At 44.5% G+C, this 20,000-nt stretch overlaps 1 protein-coding gene across 2 annotated transcripts in view; it reads right to left on the reverse strand.

Annotated features, from left to right (window-relative positions):
• Positions 1-6,507: 6,507 nt before the first annotated feature.
• The window catches only part of wwox (WW domain containing oxidoreductase), a 296,505-nt gene continuing 283,012 nt past the window's right edge, over positions 6,508-20,000 (reverse strand). For both annotated transcript variants that reach the window (XM_036955981.1, XM_021572694.2), the window contains one exon: positions 6,508-7,751. In XM_036955981.1, the coding sequence (XP_036811876.1) occupies positions 7,560-7,751 (192 nt within the window). In that variant the 3' untranslated portion in view covers positions 6,508-7,559. The remainder of the gene's footprint in view (positions 7,752-20,000) is intronic.

Here is a 20,000-nt window from a genome sequence, read left to right on the forward strand (position 1 = left end):
GAGGAGAGGGAGAGGTAGAGAGAGAGGAGAGGGAGAGGTAGAGAGAGAGGAGAGGGAAAGGTAGAGAGAGAGGAGAGGTAGAGAGAAGAGAAGGAGTGGTGGAGAGAGGAAATAGACAGAGAGGGATGAGAGAAATAGGTAGAGAGAGAGGAGAGGGAGGAGAGAGAGAGTTAGAGAGAGAGGAGAAGGGAGAATAGAGAGGTAGAGAGATAGTAGAGAGACAGAGAGGGAGGAGAGAGAGAGGTAGAGAGAGGAGAGGGAGAGGTAGAGAGATAGTAGAGAGACAGAGAGGGAGGAGAGAGACAGAGAGGGAGGAGAGAGTGAGGTAGAGAGATAGTAGAGAGACAGAGAGGGAGGAGAGAGACAGAGAGGGAGGAGAGAGTGAGGTAGAGAGATAGTAGAGAGGTAGAGAGAGAGGAGAGAGACAGAGAGGGAGGAGAGAGGTAGAGAGAGAGGAGAGAGACATAGAGGGAGGAGAGAGGTAGAGAGAGAGGAGAGAGACAGAGAGAGAGGAGAGAGACAGAGAAGGAGGAGAGAGGTAGAGAGAGAGGAGAGAGACATAGAGGGAGGAGAGAGGTAGAGAGATAGTAGAGAGGTAGAGAGAGAGGAGAGAGACAGAGAGGGAGGAGAGAGGTAGAGAGAGAGGAGAGAGACAGAGAGGGAGGAGAGAGACAGAGAGGGAGGAGAGAGGTAGAGAGAGAGGAGAGAGACAGAGAGTGAGGAGAGAGACAGAGAGGGAGGAGAGAGTGAGGTAGAGAGATACTGTGCCTTGCGAAAGTATTTGGCCCCCTTGAACTTTGCGACCTTTTGTCACATTTCAGGCTTCAAACATAAAGATATAAAACTGTATTTTTTTTGTGAAGAATCAACAACAAGTGGGACACAATCATGAAGTGGAACGACATTTATTGGATATTTCAAACTTTATTAACAAATCAAAAACTGAAAAATTGGGCGTGCAAAATTATTCAGCCCCTTTACTTTCAGTGCAGCAAACTCTCTCCAGAAGTTCAGTGAGGATCTCTGAATGATCCAATGTTGACCTAAATGACTAATGATAATAAATGCAATCCACCTGTGTGTAATCAAGTCTCCGTATAAATGCACCTGCACTGTGATAGTCTCAGAGGTCCGTGAAAAGCGCAGAGAGCATCATGAAGAACAAGGAACACACCAGGCAGGTCCGAGATACTGTTGTGAAGAAGTTTAAAGCCGGATTTGGATACAAAAAGATTTTCCAAGCTTTAAACATCCCAAGGAGCACTGTGCAAGCGATAATATTGAAATGGAAGGAGTATCAGACCACTGCAAATCTACCAAGACCTGGCCGTCCCTCTAAACTTTCAGCTCATACAAGGAGAAGACTGATCAGAGATGCAGCCAAGAGGCCCATGATCACTCTGAATGAACTGCAGAGATCTACAGCTGAGGTGGGAGACTATGTCCATAGGACAACAATCAGTCGTATATTGCACAAATCTGGCCATTATGGAAGAGTGGCAAGAAGAAAGCCATTTCTTAAAGATATCCATAAAAAGTGTCGTTTAACGTTTGCCACAAGCCACCTGGGAGACACACCAAACATGTGGAAGAAGGTGCTCTGGTCAGATGAAACCAAAATTGAACTTTTTGGCAACAATGCAAAACGTTATGTTTGGCGTAAAAGCAACACAGCTCATCACCATGAACACACCATCCCCACTGTCAAACATGGTGGTGGCAGCATCATGGTTTGGGCCTGCTTTTCTTCAGCAGGGACAGGGAAGATGGTTAAAATTGATGGGAAGATGGATGGAGCCAAATACAGGACAATTCTGGAAGAAAACCTGATGGAGTCTGCAAAAGACCTGAGACTGGGACGGAGATTTGTCTTCCAACAAGACAATGATCCAAAACATAAAGCAAAATCTACAATGGAATGGTTCAAAAATAAATATATCCAGGTGTTAGAATGGCCAAGTCAAAGTCCAGACCTGAATCCAATCGAGAATCTGTGGAAAGAACTGAAAACTGCTGTTCACAAATGCTCTCCATCCATCCCGAGCTGTTTCGAGCTGTTTTGCAAGGAGGAATGGGAAAAAATTTCAGTCTCTCGATGTGCAAAACTGATAGAGACATACCCCAAGCGACTTACAGCTGTAATCGCAGCAAAAGGTGTCGCTACAAAGTATTAACTTAAGGGGGCTGAATAATTTTGCACGCCCAATTTTTCAGTTTTTGATTTGTTAAAAAAGTTTGAAATATCCAATAAATGTTGTTCCACTTCATGATTGTGTCCCACTTGTTGTTGATTCTTCACAAAAAAATACAGTTTTATATCTTTATGTTTGAAGCCTGAAATGTGGCAAAAGGTCGCAAAGTTCAAGGGGGCCGAATACTTTCGCAAGGTACTGTAGTAGAGAGACAGAGAGGGAGGAGAGAGAGAGGTAAGAGAGAGGAGAGACTTTGAGGGGCCTTAGCGGTGGGTAAAAAAATCTAGGTCCTCTGAGAGAAGAATGCTCCCCACTGGACACAGATGTCAGTTCAACGTCTAGTTTTGATTAACAGTTGGTTGGGTTTTCAACTAATTTGAATTCGATGTGAAATCAATCTCACCATGTCTGGATTTTGGTTAAAAGTTGGGTGAAACAATACAAAATGGCAATCAGTTTTCCACTTTGATTCAACATCATCACGTAGATTTTTGGGGGTTGAAATGGCATGGAAACCACGTTGATTCAACCAGTTTTTGCCCAGTGTGTCTCTTCTCCTCTGTTCACATCTCCTCTGTTCTGCTATCCCCTGTTCTCCTCTCTTCTGTTCTCCTCTCCTCTCCTCTCCTGTTCTCCTCTCTTCTGTTCTCCTCTCCTCTCCTCTCCTGTTCTCCTCTCCTGTTCTCCTCTCCTCTGTTCTCCTCTCCTCTCCTTTCCTCTACTCTCCTGTTCTCCTCTCCTCTGTTCTCCTCTCCTCTCCTTTCCTCTACTCTCCTGTTCTCCTCTCTTCTGTTCTCCTCTCCTCTCCTGTTCTCCTCTCCTCTGTTCTCCTCTCCTCTCCTTTCCTCTACTCTCCTGTTCTCCTCTCTTCTGTTCTCCTCTCCTCTCCTTTCCTCTACTCTCCTGTTCTCCTCTTCTGTCCTTTCCTCTACTCCCCTGTTCTCCTCTCTTCTGTTCTCCTCTCCTCTCCTTTCCTCTACTCTCCTGTTCTCCTCTCTTCTGTTCTCCTCTCCTCTCCTTTCCTCTACTCTCCTGTTCTCCTCTTCTGTCCTTTCCTCTACTCCCCTGTTCTCCTCTCTTCTGTTCTCCTCTCCTCTCCTTTCCTCTACTCCCCTGTTCTCCTCTCTTCTGTTCTCCTCTCCTCTCCTCTCCTCTACTTTCCAGGTCTCCTCTCTTCTGTTTTCCTCTCCTCTCCTCTACTCTACTCTCCTCTCCTTTCCTCTACTCTCCTGTTCTCCTCTCTTCTGTTCTCCTCTCTTCTGTTCTCCTCTCCTCTACTCTCCTGTTCTCCTCTCTTCTGTTCTCCTCTCCTCTCCTTTCCTCTACTCCCCTGTTCTCCTCTCTTCTGTTCTCCTCTCCTCTCCTATCCTCTCCTCTCCTGTTCTCCTATCTTCTGTTCTCCTCTCCTCTCCTTTCCTCTACTCCCCTGCTCTCCTCTCTTCTGTTTTCCTCTCCTCTCCTCTACTCTACTCTCCTCTCCTTTCCTCTACTCCCCTGTTCTCCTCTCTTCTGTTCTCCTCTCCTCTCCTATCCTCTCCTCTCCTGTTCTCCTATCTTCTGTTCTCCTCTCCTCTCCTTTCCTCTACTCCCCTGCTCTCCTCTCTTCTGTTCTCCTCTTCTCTCCTTTCCTCTACTCTCCTGTTCTCCTCTCTTCTGTTCTCCTCTCCTCTCCTTTCCTGTACTCCCCTGTTATCCTCTATTTTGTTCTCCTCTCCTCTCCTTTCCTCTACTCTCCTGTTCTCCTCTCTTCTGTTCTCCTCTCCTCTACTCTCCTGTTCTCCTCTCCTCTGTTTTCCTCCTCTCCTTTCCTCTCCGCTCCTGTTCTCCTCTCTTCTGTTCTCCTCTCTTCTGTTCTCCTCTCCTCTCCTCTACTCTCCTGTTCTCCTCTCTTCTGTTCTCCTCTCCTCTCCTTTCCTCTCCTCTCCTGTTCTCCTCTCTTCTGTTCTCCTCTCCTCTCCTTTCCTCTACTCTCCTGTTCTCCTCTCTTCTGTTCTCCTCTCTTCTGTTCTCCTCTCCTCTCCATTCCTCTACTCTCCTGTTCTCCTCTCTTCTGTTCTCTCCTCTCCTTTCCTCTACTCCCCTGTTCTCCCCTCTTCTGTTCTCCTCTCCTCTCCTCTCCTGTTCTCCTCTCCTCTGTTCTCCTCTCCTCTCCTTTCCTCTACTCCCCTGTTCTCCTCTCTTCTGTTCTCCTCTCCTCTCCTGTTCTCCTCTCCTCTGTTCTCCTCTCCTCTCCTTTCCTCTACTCACCTGTTCTCCTCTCTTCTGTTCTCCTCTCCTCTCCTGTTCTCCTCTCCTCTCCTTTCCTCTACTCTCCTGTTCTCCTCTCTTCTGTTCTCCTCTCTTATGTTCTCCTCTCCTCTCCTCTCCTGTTCTCCTCTCTTCTGTTCTCCTCTCCTCTCCTTTCCTCTACTCTCCTGTTCTCCTCTCTTCTGTTCTCCTCTCCTCTCCTTTCCTCTACTCTCCTGTTCTCCTCTCCTTTCCTCTAGTCTCCTGTTCTCCTCTCCTCTGTTCTCCTCTCCTCTCCTTTCCTCTAGTCTCCTGTTCTCCTCTCTTCTGTTCTCCACTCCTCTCCTTTCCTCTACTCCACTGTTCTCCTCTCTTCTGTTCTCATCTCCTCTCCTTTCCTGTTCTCCTCTCCTCTGTTTACATCTCCTCTTTTCCTCAACTCTCCTGTTCTCCTCTCTGTTTACATCTCCTCTTTTCCTCTCCTCTCTTCTGTTCTCCTCTCCTCTCCTCTGTTTACATCTCCTCTTTTCCTCAACTCTCCTGTTCTCCTCTCTGTTTACATCTCCTCTTTTCCTCTCCTCTCTTCTGTTCTCCTCTCCTCTCCTCTGTTTACATCTCCTCTTTTCCTCAACTCTCCTGTTCTCCTCTCTGTTTACATCTCCTCTTTTCCTCTCCTCTCCTGTTCTCCTCTCCTCTCTTCTGTTCTCTGAGCATTGGGAGGAAGTGTAATGTATTGATTAACTATCTGATGATTCCAATAGGACCTGATCAATAAGACTTTCTTTGAAAGCCAGGCAGGAATCCCCCTCTACAGTCAGAACACACACACACACACACACACACACACACACACACACACACACACACACACACACACACACACACACACACACACACACACACACACACACACACACACACACACACACAGAGCAGCAATTCACACCCAGAAGACATCTTAATGATGTGTTTCCTGTCTGCTTGTTGTCTGCCTGGGATCTCTCTGAGTGTGTGTGTCATTGACTGGTTAAAGCAGGAGGACTATGTGCTGTTGATGTCTCACTCATTTTGCCTTTGAAGGAGCTCAGTGACATGCATCAATCTGTCAGTACTGTGTGTGTGTCTGTGTGTGTAGAGGGAGAGGGGTGAGAGGGGTGTAAGTATCTCAGCTTGCTGCTCCTTACCAGTTCGGGAGCAGAGGAAGACAAGTGGAAGGGGCCCAGCTGTAGCAATACAGTCCCTAAGGGTCACAGAAGGGGTTCTGGACCTATAACGGGGTGCACCTCCTCCCCCTGTACCCCATCCCTATAAGTCAGTGAGTGTGTAGCGGCTGGTTACATGCCCACACAGCCACAGGGTAGCAGGAAGAGTTCAGGTCAACTCCAACATGCCTAAAAATAATTGGATTTTTTTTAAAGTAACAAAAGATTTGTAAAGCTTAGGGGATGTCTAAATGTGTTGTTTCTTCTCTAGCCTAGAGACTTAGACATTCTGGACACCTCTATACATCTCTCTAAATCTCCCTGTCCTCAATTACTCAGTGTGTGTGTGTGTGTGTGTGTGTGTGTGTGTGTGTGTGTGTGTGTGTGTGTGTGTGTGTGTGTGTGTGTGTGTGTGTGTGTGTGTGTGTGTAAGTAAGAACACTAACAAGGCAGCTGTAGTCTGGGTACAGTAGGCTAAACAGATTACACCAGAACAGATGAGTGTATGTATAATAGTGTTGAACACTGTGCCGGGCAGGGTTCGTTTAGCAGTGAAAGGGAATAAAGGGACTCTCTCAGGCATTGATTCAGCCGACCAACCAGGCATGAGAATAATGCAGGTCAGCCATATGATTGGTTGGTCAATGTGTCGATTACTCCCTGGCCCTGCCCAGTACTTCCTGGTAGAGGGGTTGAGTTGAAAATAGTTCCAGGTCAAAGGGTGTTCTGCTGCTCACTGACCACATGAAGGAGTCTCATAGACCATTTCTGGCTCCCTTCCTCCCAAAGTCTACACTCTTACACCCTATGCTACATTTGTTTTGATTTCTTTGAATAGGATCCTACCAACTGTGTGTGTGTGAGCATTGAAATGTCCAGACACATAGTGTAAGAAACCGTCTTTAATGTGTCCTCTTCTTTTCCTTTACAGAAACCATGACAGAGGAATGCTGATATCTTAACATCATTCCGCGGCGCCAGTCGGCCACAAAGCACAACATCCACACATCTCCAAACCACCCAGAAACCAAGCAACAGACCCTGTACAGAAGTCCAGATGGACCCGTCACCCAACACTGCACACTTTCATGACGAGATTATCCCCCGAAACAAATGACAACAAAACTAAACATCCAAGGAAAATACTGAGTTCCTGTTTGATCAACTACTAAAACTCCTCGATTCTCTCTTTCTCTATCACCAGTAGCTACATACATAATTGTGACTGAACATTGTGACAAAGATACAGTACCACATTCTACATTACATTTTGTAGAGTATTATAAGTTATAATATGTAGGTTGGAGGTCTAACTGTAGACAGACACTGTAGAGAGGAGAAATGATGATGCGTGAGTTCCCGTTAGCACATAGGCCCAATGCTGTTCCTGTAAATAATGGGCAGTAGAACTGAATAGGGCCTCATATGGAATACAGCTAGTCCATCTGTATATAGCCATGACACCATAGCTCTAATATGTACATAGGCATTCAATTATACCTCCTTATTTCTCCTATCCCCCTTCAACCCTCCTACACTAGCGCAATGATACTCACCATATCTCCATACTCAGACATGTCAAATATATATATACAGGAGGAAACTGGATACAGAGAGAAGATACACACAGTGTCTGTTGCAGCTGGAAACACACTGGAGTGAGAAACACAGACCCACTTTGGCTGGAATAAGGAACTGGTGAACTCTCCCTGACACAAAGAGGCACACAATAACCCCGGTTTACTTGTATGTGTATTTTACTTCCCTTAATGAAGTGAAAGTTTCAGTTCAATGGTTTGAAAGCTTTCTACAGTCCACTCAATGTACAAATTTTAATTTTCATCCACACTTCCTCCCTCTCCCTCCATTCCTGATTGGCTAGTCCTTCCTCTCTCCCCCAGTCCTGATAGGCTGTTGACAGTCAGTGTGGGCGTGTCAATCAGAGGGCCTGTAGGCCCGTAGGCCTCTCTGAGACCAGGCGCTCGCTTAGCTCCCACAGGCTGGCTGCAGTGACCTGGTCCTCGGCCTGGGGGGAGGGCAGGCAGCGGAAACAGTTGTTGAAGTACATCCCTCCTAGACCCTCCAGCTCCGGAGCTACCGCACAGTACACCGTGGTGGCTGCCCCCTGTTGCTATGGAGACAAAGAGACAGAGGGACAACAGTCAACATGGAGGACAGAGACAGAGCGGCACTGATCAAGATCATCTGTGTGGGAGGAGGGCACAGTCATAGAGAATGACAGAGGCCCTCTTGTCCGCCAAGAGATACACAGGAACTCCAGCCACCCTACAGATCCTGCCAAGACACCTCCACTGGAATACACACACCTGTACTCAGTGACCCTCATCTCTCCTGATCCTCCAGAGCATCCATATGAGAAGACAAGGAACTCCATACAAACGGAGAGAGACAGAAAGATAGACACAGAGAGGATAAACTCCATAGAGACACCCCTCTCTGCCACAGCCCATAATGATGGGGCAGTGTTACCATTGGGACTATGGATCTGGATAGATATGTATATACAGTACCAGTCAAAGGTTTGGACACACCTACTCATTCAAGGGTTTTTCTTTATTTTGACTATTTTCTACATGGTATAATAATAGTGAAGACATCAAAACTATTAAATAACACATATGGAATCTTGTAGTAAGCAAAAAAGTGTTAAACAAAATATTTTAGATTCTTCAAAGTAGCCACTCTTTTACTTGATGACAGCTTTGCACACTCTTGGCATTCTCTCAACCAGCTTCATGAGGAATGCTTTTCCAACAGTCTTGAAGGAGTTCCCACATATGCTGAGCACTTGTTGGCTGCTTTTCCTTCACTCTGAGGTCCAACTCATCCCAAACCATCTCAATTGGGTTGAGGTCAGGTGATTGTGGAGGTCAGGTCATCTGATGCAGCACTCCATCACTCTCCTTGGTCAAATAGCCCTTACACAGCCTGGAGGTGTATTTTGGGTCATTGTCCTGTTGAAAAACAAATGTTAGTCCCACTAAGGGCAAACCAGATGGGATGGTGTATCACTGCATAATGCTGTGGTAGCCATGCTGGGGTAGCCATGCTGGTTAAGTGTGCCTTGAATTGTAAATAAATCACTGACTGTGTCATTAGCAAAGCACCCCCACACCATCACACCTCCTCCTCCATGCTTCACGGTGGGAACCACACATGAGGAGATCATCCATTCACATACACAGTGCTTGGAACCAAATATCTCAAATTTGGCCTCATCAGACCAAAGGACAGATTTCCACTGGTCTGATGTCCATTGCTTGTGTTTCTTGGCCCAAGCAAGTCTCTTCTTATTATTGATGTCCTTTAGTTGTGGTTTCTTTGCAACAATTTGACCATGAAGGTCTGATTCACGCAGTCTCCTCTGAACAGTTGATGTTGAGATGTGTATGTTACCTGAACTCTGCAAAGCATCTATTTGGGCTACAATCTGAGGTGCAGTTAACTCTAATGAACTTATCCTCTGCAGCAGAGGTACCTCTGGGTCTTCCTTTCCTGTGGCGGTCCTCATGCGAGCCAGTTTCATCATAGCCCTTGATGGTTTTTGCGACTGCACTTGAAGAAACTTTCAAAGTTCTGGATTTACTGACCTTCATGTCTTAAAGTAATGATGGACTGTCGTTTCTCATTGCTTATTTGAGCTGTTCTTGCCAAAATATGGACTTGGTCTTTTACCAAATAAGGCTATCGTCTGTATACCACCCTTACCTTGTCACAACACAACTGATTGGCTCAAACGCATTAAGAAGGAAAAAAACTCCACAAATGTATTTTTAACAAGGCACACCTGTTAATTTAAATGCATTCCAGGTGACTACCTCATGAAGCTGGTTGAGAGAATGCCAAGAGTGTGCAAAGCTGTCATCAAGGTAAAGGGTGGCTACTTTGAAGAATCTCAAATATAAAATATATTTTGATTTGTTTAACACTTTTTTGGTTACTACATGATTCCATATGTGTTATTTCTTAGTTTTAATGTCTCCACTGTTATTCTACAATGTAGAAAATAGTAAAAATAAAGAGAAACCCTGGAATGAGTAGGTGTATCCAAACTTTTGACTGATACTGTACATATATATATTTCTATATTGTGTGTATACAGGACTGCTGACTCTCCACAGAGTGCATGCTTATGTGAATGTGGTAAATACAGACCAGGGGCAACACTGTCTGTCCACAAAACAACACGATCTCTGTAGAATACCACAATAACTGTAGGAAGGTGGCGACTGTTCATCCAGATTTGACGTAAAACACACCCAAAATATGTTGCACTTGATATTTCTACAGCTGCAATATTTTGTAGTTGTTTTGTGGACGTTTGCACACTGCGAGGGCTGTTTTCTGGACAGAGGATGTGGCCCACGGTGTTCTAGACTGGGGAGGAAGGAGCAGCTCTTCTCATTGGGAGTGGGGAGCCAGAGGGTTCTGTAAACTCTCTATAAGGGAACATACAGTATCTATGCCATGATTACACATCTGTATATGTTCACATCATCTAGGGGTTCATGAGGGAAGTCAGACTGTAGAGTAGAGTAGAGAGCAACGGTCCTAAACAGTAAACATTGTAGTACATGCTGTTTGCCACAGTAAAGAGTGAGATACACCGGTAAAGAGTGATGATGAGATGATGATGATGAGAATAGTGCTCTTGTACACAAACGTCATATACAGTACAGGCATGCACACGCTCGCAAACCCCCCCTCCTTTCTCTCTTCTCTTTCTAAGAGCAGACAGCCTGTAACACTATCTACCCTACACCCTCTAATTGAGTGGGAAATGACTACTCAGAAGCTGTGTTTCTCAGTTTAACATCTCAAATCCAGCTTACAGTAGTCTGTAGTCACACTGTACTGAGACATGCCGCCCTAATGCAGCACCAGCCGGCACAGTCGGTAATTAGGAGCGGCGAGAGGGAGAGAGGGAGTGCGATTCCACAGCGTTTGAAACAGAGAGAGGAAGAAACAGACATCAGAGAGTATTACAGCCAGAATTCAGGCGCTCAGAGGATCTTTCATGTAGCCCTGCTGCTGGCTAAAAACTGCTGTGACGTTATGAGAAGACAGGAGACTGTTCTGGAGATGACTTCTATAGACGCATGAAATACTTCTCTCTGGCTAACTGCTCTTTATCTACAAATGAGACTGGGGGGGAGGACTGGTGAGAGACTGCAGTGCAGAGCAGTTTAGTACAGTGCACTGGCAGAGCAGCAAGGGTCTGTACACAAACACACACACACACACACACACACACACACACACACACACACACACACACACACACACACACACACACACACACACACACACACACACACACACACACACACACACTTCAAAGGCACAGCCTCATTGAGGCTCATTTGAGCATCTGCAGCCCAAGCTGGCAGAGGCTAATACAGAGAGTCACACATATGGAGATATACCAGAACTGTTCCAGCACACACACACACTGGCTGTCATTAAGATCTAGCAACACACACAGTCACACAATGTACACACAATGTACACACAGTAACACACAGTCACACAATGTACACACAGTCACACTCAGTCTCACACATGTACACACAGTCACACAATGTACACACAGTCTCACACATGTACACACAGTCACACACATGTACACACAGTCAAACACATGCACACATAGTCACACACATGCACACATAGTCACACAATGTACACACAGTCACACAGTGTACACACAGTCACACACATGTACACACAATGTACACACAGTCACACACATGTACACACAGTCACACAGTGTACACACAGTCACACACATGTACACACAGTCACACACATGTTCACACAGTCAAACACATGCACACATAGTCACACACATGCACACATAGTCACACAATGTACACACAGTCACACAGTGTACACACAGTCACACACATGTACACACAGTCACACACATGCACACATAGTCACACACATGCACACATAGTCACACAATGTACACAGTCACACAATGTACACACAGTCACACACATGTACACACAGTCACACACATGCACACATAGTCACACACATGCACACATAGTCACACAATGTACACGCAGTCACACAGTGTACACACAGTCACACAGTCACAGAATAAAGTGCATGCATACATACACAGACATATAGTACTCTCTCATTGAGCAGACAGACACACTCATCAAACTTCCTTCTCAGTGCTGGTAGTAGCAGAGGCAGATTGAGGCGGTTTGAAACCGCAGATGAAACAACTGCATCTCTCTGCTGTCTCCCTCCCTGCCAGCACACTGATAACTCTACACACCTCACAGGACTGGCATATCAAAGGCTCACACATGTCACTCAGTGTCAAAGAGACACACCCAGACCCACATATACGGACTTCAAAAGCAGGGTGTCAGATCATTTAGCTAACCAGTCACCCTCAGGTATCTGCTTTAGAACGTAGACGTGGAAGATGCAATATATTTACCTGCCTGCTCATCTTACTCTACTTCCAGGGTCATCTCTGTTTTAGGTGAAAGGTGGACCATCAATACATTGGAATGATTTACACCTGATCTGAGAACGCAGCTCTACAGCACAGCAGGGAATTCTGTCTGAGGGAGACAACCAAGATATGTACACAGCAGAAGGAGAGCGAGGGTGAAAGAGAGAGGGAGAGAGAGAGTGTGTGTGTGTGTTATCTTCTTGGTGTTCAGCTCGGCCCTCCCACTACATGACCTTTTTACCCGTGTAAGAGATAAGCCTGATGAGTTTAGCATGCTAGACATTAACATGTGGAACCACCCACCACCACTATCTATCAGAGAGACATAGAGAGAAGAAAGGGAATGTGCTGGGCTGGTGACATGCATACGCACACACACACACACACACACACACACACACACACACACACACACACACACACACACACACACACACACACAAAATCCCTCCTGACATGTACAGTAGCCCAACAGATGTGTATAATCATGTACATTATAAATAATACCTGTACATTCTAGGTGTCGACCAACCAATGGCTCTTTCTATTTGTGTACTAGTATTTGTCAATGTAAATCCTGATTCTGATATACATAGTTTTACAGAGTTGACAGAGAGAAATGACTGGTTTTCTTGGGGTTGGTATGTTATGTTCCTATCAGACAGAACTGACCACTGCAAACTGGTGAGTGGAGAGGAAAGGGTTAATTGAGTGTAAGCCCGAGCACCTGTCCCCGAGACATCACATGAATCACCAGAACTACAAGGGGAAGGGAAGCGGGAAAAATAAAACTCTTTCACCATCACTTCAGCAATATACAAGAAATGTGACAAACCGAAGTAGCAGGGTCCTAGCCAACAAGATCTTTTCCAGACCACTTAAACACACAAACCCAACCTCTGCAATCTCTATGCTTTAAGAGCTGCAATAAACAGGTCCTAGATCAGCAGCAATAACCTGACCATGTCTGGCCTGAACCATCACTGCTCTGGAAAATAGTCCTGGATCACATTTATGTCTTCCAATTTTCAACATAATGAAAATATTTCCAATGTCTTTGGAAAGTATTCTGCAATATTTAACTGTTGAACAGCCACTCTTCAATGTATTAAGAAGCAAGGTCAGAGACAAGGGAGATATTGGTGTTGAATCATTAAAGGGTAACTATACTGTACCTCAGAGTTGTTCGGTGTTGTTTTCATAGTATAACATGTTACTGTCGTGATCTCTAACCATGTCTAATCCCTCTGTGCTTGTACAGTACAGCAATACTAGATGATGCATTGTGCTATTTGTTAGCATAGGACTAATGCACCAGGAAGAGAAAAAAAACAGGTTTGTTTCTGCCTCATCAAGGTTGTGCACTGTCATTCTGTCATACGAGCGTTCTCTGATAATATGCGTGTGACCCTTTTATGACATTGTATTTATGACATTGACCTGTAAATACACCCAGTACTGTGGAGCAGTCTGTTCGTGGCCCAGCCCGTCCTGTCCTGTACAAAGGAACATGTAAATAGCAAACCGCTATGCATGCTGACACTCTAGCACTTCTTTCAGGTACTTTTATAATCCCAAACTCCTCATACGGCATGTCCTGAAAATCATCTGTGAACACGGCAAATAAAAAGAGAATAATAAAAAAAAAACAAGATGTCAGACGATGACATCCTGGACAACGTGTAAAGTCCGACAGTTTTCTTACTCTTGTGGGTGGTTCACTTCTGTTCCTTTAACTGTCATTCTGTCATTCTTAATGTGGTTAAACCATTCTGGTCAAGGTTCTGTTCAGTTGTCTTGGTGTGTGAAGGGTCGAGGCAAAGCAGAGAGGCAATCTGTGTGTTAACAACTAAAGCCTGGTTAAGAGTCTGTCCACATCTGTCACAGGGCAGCATAGTCCTCTCTTGTTGTGCCGAGAGCAGACATGACTGGCTCTGGCAAAACACACAGGGGGGCACTGATTGTGATTTAACACGGTTCTGTTTTAAGGAACTAGAATTGGAACTAGGCTATATAACAAGCTTATATGATGACAGAAGATAATATGAGCAGTAAAAGAGCTTTGCCTCAGCCCTAGGACCCAGTCTGTCTGAACTAACAGTCTCACATGAAGGTCTATCTATGCCATGATGGAGAAGATGGGACTCCAACAGGACTTTGTGCTTTTGTTGATACTTTAGGAATGTTTATTTCCAACCCCATGGTGTTCACAATAGATGGAAGTATCTGATTTTTAATCTGTGCTAAAGATATTTCGCATTTAATAAATGATCATTGTAACAACACGTCTGCTGCCTTGTCTCTGGCCCATGTTTGTGTAATAGAGAGCGACAGAGCGAGTGAGAGTGAGCGAAAGAGAGAGAAAAGAGAGCGAGAGAGTGTATGTTTACACTAGCCCTCAGCGGCGCTAGCCTCTGCGAGCCGACAGCCCATCTAAGCGTGCCCAGCCCAGATGTGAGGGGAATCCTGGGTAACGTGGTCCACTCAGATAAACGGCCTGGCCCTCCATTCAGCATAACCAATCAACCGGAAGGGGAGGGATTAACACCACAAACACACCAGCACACCTCTAAAATCAACACAACGTTCACCCTCATAACTCCACAGTCACCCCCGTAACCTCAGCCCCCCCTCCACACACACACACACACACATATATATATATACACACACACACATATACACACACACACACATATACACACACATATACACACACATATACACACACACACGCACACACACACACACACACACACACACACACACACACACACACACACACACACACACACACACACACATAAGTATAATGCTGTTCTTGCCATTCTAATGGGAGAGCCCTCTAAGGCACTGGCCTCTGCTCCTCGGTATGTATTACATTCTATTAAAAAGCCGTCATTAGCCCCTAGGCCTTCTGGGTAATATAGGGAACTGGGCGGCCTGCTCCCCAGAGGGGCATTAGGGACAGGATGGAAAGACCACACACCTAACCCTGGCTCCCCCTGTTCCCACATCACATCTCTGCATCTGAAGAACATTAGGAGAGAGAATGCAGTATAGCAGGGTTTTTTTTCACTGTTGGTTAGAGCCTGTAAGTAAGCATTTCACCTGTTGTATTAGGCGCACGTGACAAATAAACTTTGATTTGAGAATGGAGAGACTGTACACTTTCAACCTCCGCTACTGCTGTGTCATACCTCTACCCTCTCTGTTCGCCACACTCCAACATCTCTGCCTCAACTCCAACCCCTGCTACTGCTGTGTCATACCTCTACCCTCTCTGTTCGCCACACTCCACCATCTCTGCCTCAACTCCAACCCCCGCTACTGCTGTGTCATACCTCTACCCTCTCTGTTCGCCACACTCCACCATCTCTGCCTCAACTCCAACCCCCGATACTGCTGTGTCATACCTCTACCATCTCTGTTCGGCACACTCCACCATCTCTGCCTCAACTCCAACCCCCGCTACTGCTGTGTCATACCTCTACCCTCTCTGTTCACCACACTCCACCATCTCTGCCTCAACTCCAACCCCCGCTACTGCTGTGTCATACCTCTACCCTCACTGTTCGCCAGACTCCACCATCTCTGCCTCAACTCCAACCCCTGCTACTGCTGTGTCATTCCTCTACCCTCTCTGTTCGGCACACTCCACCATCTCTGCCTCAACTCCAACTTCTGCAATGTGTGTGTGTGGGGGGTGAACAAAAGGAGGTAAGGATGAGCCAGGAGAGAAAAGAGTAGGGAAGGAGGGGATGAAAGGATGAGTCGACAAGGGAGTGGATGACAAGAGGAGAGAAAGAAAGGAAGGAGGAGAGGATAAAAGAGAGGCAGGTGTTAGGAGAAGAATCATTCAATAGGAAACGATGAGAATGAGAAGGACTTGGGCAGCAACTGTGAAACTATCTCCTTTTTATCTTGGGATAGGACTTGTGAGGTGATGGGCTCCAGCTAATTATTGTCCTCTAATAAAAGCAACATATGCTAAGACAATAAAAGGCCTTATTGGACAGCTCTTCATTAAAGAGGGGCAGTAAAGAGAGAGGGGCTCTGGCACAGGGAGGAGATTAAAAGGCCTGGTCTGAATGGGAGAATAGGAGTCTCTCTATATAGTTGGACTATGGGGGCATGTAGGACTATAAAACAGCTGCATTAAACAAGAAGAGGACTGGACGCTTTATTGGGCGTGATCTCTTTCACTCTGTCACTCCCAGTCACTCCCAGTCACTCCTCCTTACTTTCTCTTCTAATCTTTCTCCCTCTCCCACTTTCTCATTTCATCTTTCTCCATCTCACTCTCTCACTCCCTCTCTTCCCCACATTCTCGTTTCACCTATCTCCATCTCTCTCTTTCTCACTTCCTCTCCAACCCACTCTTCCTCACCTCTCTCTCCTAAGCAGCGCCGCAACGCGTTCGATTCTAGCGCAAATGCTGCTCCTTCATGGAATTGCTGTGCGCGCTCTCTCACTATTAAGCATGTAAACACATTGGTCAGGGAACGGCTGGCCGGTGGCTTGGCGGGAAACTGGATTAAACCTGATCTAAAAACAGCCCTATAGCTGTCTAGCCTAATACAGTGAGATTTCACATGCACTGCATTCGTTGCCTTCCCTTTAGACAGAATAAATAAACAGGATTGGGTGAATAACTTGAAAATGATATCCATAAGCCTACTAATAAATGAATGAATTAAAAACATACACATATTTAATATAAGAAATAGGAAGAGACCTTCAACCTTGTAATAATACATTTTCTTTCAATTTGCTCTATTGCATCTAATTATCAATATAATAAAATTATATTTCCTTGAGAAGTAGCCCTACAGCCTACTCAAACATCAATATTGGCTTTAGCAAGGCACTGTGCAGATTCAATCATTTTTTTAGTATTCATTTTCAGCATGTTATGATGAGTTTTTTAGGATTCATTTTCAGCATGTTATGATGAGTTTTTTAGGATTCATTTTCAGCATGTTATGATGAGTTTTTTAGGATTCATTTTCAGCATGTTATGATGAGTTTTTTAGGATTCATTTTCAGCATGTTATGATGAGTTTTTTAGGATTCATTTTCAGCATGTTATGATGAGTTTTTTAGGATTCATTTTCAGCATGTTATGATGAGTTTTTTAGGATTCATTTTCAGCATGTTATGATGAGTTTTTTAGGATTCATTTTCAGCATGTTATGATGAGTTTTTTAGGATTCATTTTCAGCATGTTATGATGAGTTTTTTAGGATTCATTTTCAGCATGTTATGATGAGTTTTTTAGGATTCATTTTCAGCATGTTATGATGAGTTTTTTAGGATTCATTTTCAGCATGTTATGATGAGTTTTTTAGGATTCATTTTCAGCATGTTATGATGAGTTTTTTAGGATTCATTTTCAGCATGTTATGATTAGTTTTTTAGGATTCATTTTCAGCATGTTATGATGAGTTTTTTAGGATTCATTTTCAGCATGTTATGATGAGTTTTTTAGGATTCATTTTCAGCATGTTATGATGAGTTTTTTAGGATTCATGTTCAGCATGTTATGATGAGTTTTTTAGGATAAGCTAGAAATTCTACACCGCTGTTTGTCGGCAGCACACTAAATCTTTCCATCCATTGGAGGAGCAATTTAACATCAGAAGCCTCCTCCCTAAGTTTATTTTACTCACTGCTTTAGCACTCTCTGCCAACCCTGATGTCCTTGCCATGTCTGAATCCTGGCTTAGGAAGGCCACCAAAAATTCTGAGATTTTCATCCCCAACTACAACATTTTCCGTCAAGATAGAACTGCCAAATGGGGAGGAGTTGCAATCTACTGCAGAGATAGCCTGCAAAGTTCTGTCATACTTTCCAGGTCTTTCCAGTTCGAGCTTCTAATTTTAAAAATGAATCTCTTCAGAAATAAGTCATTCACTGTTGCCGCCTGTTATAGATCCCCTTCAGCCCCCAGCTGTGCCCTGAACACCATATGTGAATTGATTGCCCCCCCATCTATCTTCAGAGTTTGTTCTGTTAGGTGTCCTAAACTGGGATATGCTTAACACCCCGGCAGTCCTACAATCTAAACTAGATGCCCTCAATCTCACACAAATTATCAAGGAACCCACCAGGTACAACCCTAAATCCGTAAACATGGGCACCCTCATAGATATAATCCTGACCAATTTGCCAAATACACCTCTGGTGTTTCAATCACCGCCTCAATGCCTGCATCCGCTATGGGTCCGCGGTCAAACGACCACCCATTATCACTGTTAAACGCTCCCTAAAACACTTCTGCGAGCAGGCCTTTCTAATCGACCTGGCCCGGGTATCCTGGAAGGATTTTGACCTCATCCGTCAGTCGAGGATGCCTGGTCATTCTTTAAAAGTCAGAGGAAACACTGTCCAGCTGGCGACCGAGGTCAGCTTGCAGGCACCCGGCCCACCACAAGGAGGCGCTAGAGCGCAATGGGAAAAGGAAATCCAGGCCGGCCAAACCCTCCTCTAACCTGAACAATGATGGGCCAATTGTGCGCCGCCTCACGGGTCTCCTAGTCACGGCCGGCTGATACTCTGAAAGCTTAATTCTAATCAATCATGAATATAATAAGAAACCCATCGACCCCTTATGAGCCATCAGCTCTAGAAGACTTAACAGAGAAAGCAGAGTAGTACCTTCCACAAAAAGTATTGCTGGACAAAAAGACACATACGGGTCTCTCTCTCTCCCGTTCTCACTTCATTCCCTTACTTTCTCTATAGGATTAGGATATTCAGTGCCTTCAGAAAGTATTCATACCCCTTGACGTATTCCACTTTTGGTTGTTACAGCCTGAATTTAAGTGAAAGCAGGATTTTTAGAAATGTTTACAAATGTATTGAAAATGAAATACAGAAATATCTAATTTACATAAGTATTCACAACACTGAGTCAATACATCACCTTTGACAGTGATTACAGCTGATAACCATTTTCAAGTCTTGAAATTGCTTTACAAGCAGTTTTAAGTCAAAACTGTAACTCAGCCACTCGGGACTGTCTTCTTGATAAGCAACTCAAGTGTAGATTTAGCTTGTGTTTAGCTCCATTCCATACATGTTTTATCCTGAACAACTCCCCAGTCCTTAACGATTACAAGCATACCCATTACATGATGCAGCCAGCACTATGCTTGAAAATATGGAGAGTAGTACTTAGTAATGTGTTGCATTGGATTTGCCCCAAACAAAACACTTTGTATTCAGCACAAAAAGCCACATTTCTTGCAATATTACTTTAGTGCCTTGTCGCAAACAGGATGCATGTTTTGGAATATTTGTATTCTGTAAAGGCTTCCTTTTCACTCTGTCAATTCGGTTAGTATTGTAGAGTAATAACAATGTTGTTGATCCATCCTTAGGTTTCTCCTATCACAGCATTTAAAATCACCATTGGCCTCATGGTGAGATCCCTGAGTGGTTTCCTTCCTCTCTAGGTTTCCTTCCTCTCAACTGAGTTTGGAAGGATGCCTGTATCTTCGTAGTGACTGTTTGTATTGATATACCATCCAAAGTGTAATTAGTAATGAATAACTTCACCATGCTCATGGATATTCAATGTCAGCCTTTTTATTTTTACCCATCTACCCAAAACCTCCCTGGTATTTGTGGTTGAATCTGTGTTTGAAATTCACTGCTCGACTGAGGGACCTTTACAGATGTGTGGGGTGAAATATGAGGTAGTCATTCAAAAATCATGTTAAAGACAAGTTATTTAGGCTTGCCATAACAACACATTTCAGCTTTTGATTTTAATACATTTGTTAAAAAATCTAAATAAATAAAAATCACCTTGACATTATGGGGTATTGTGTGTTGGTCAGTCACAAAAAAGATATATATTTTGTCCATTT

The sequence above is a fragment of the Oncorhynchus mykiss genome, chromosome 2 (genome assembly GCF_013265735.2).
Source record: "Oncorhynchus mykiss isolate Arlee chromosome 2, USDA_OmykA_1.1, whole genome shotgun sequence".
Classification (NCBI taxonomy): domain Eukaryota; kingdom Metazoa; phylum Chordata; class Actinopteri; order Salmoniformes; family Salmonidae; genus Oncorhynchus; species Oncorhynchus mykiss.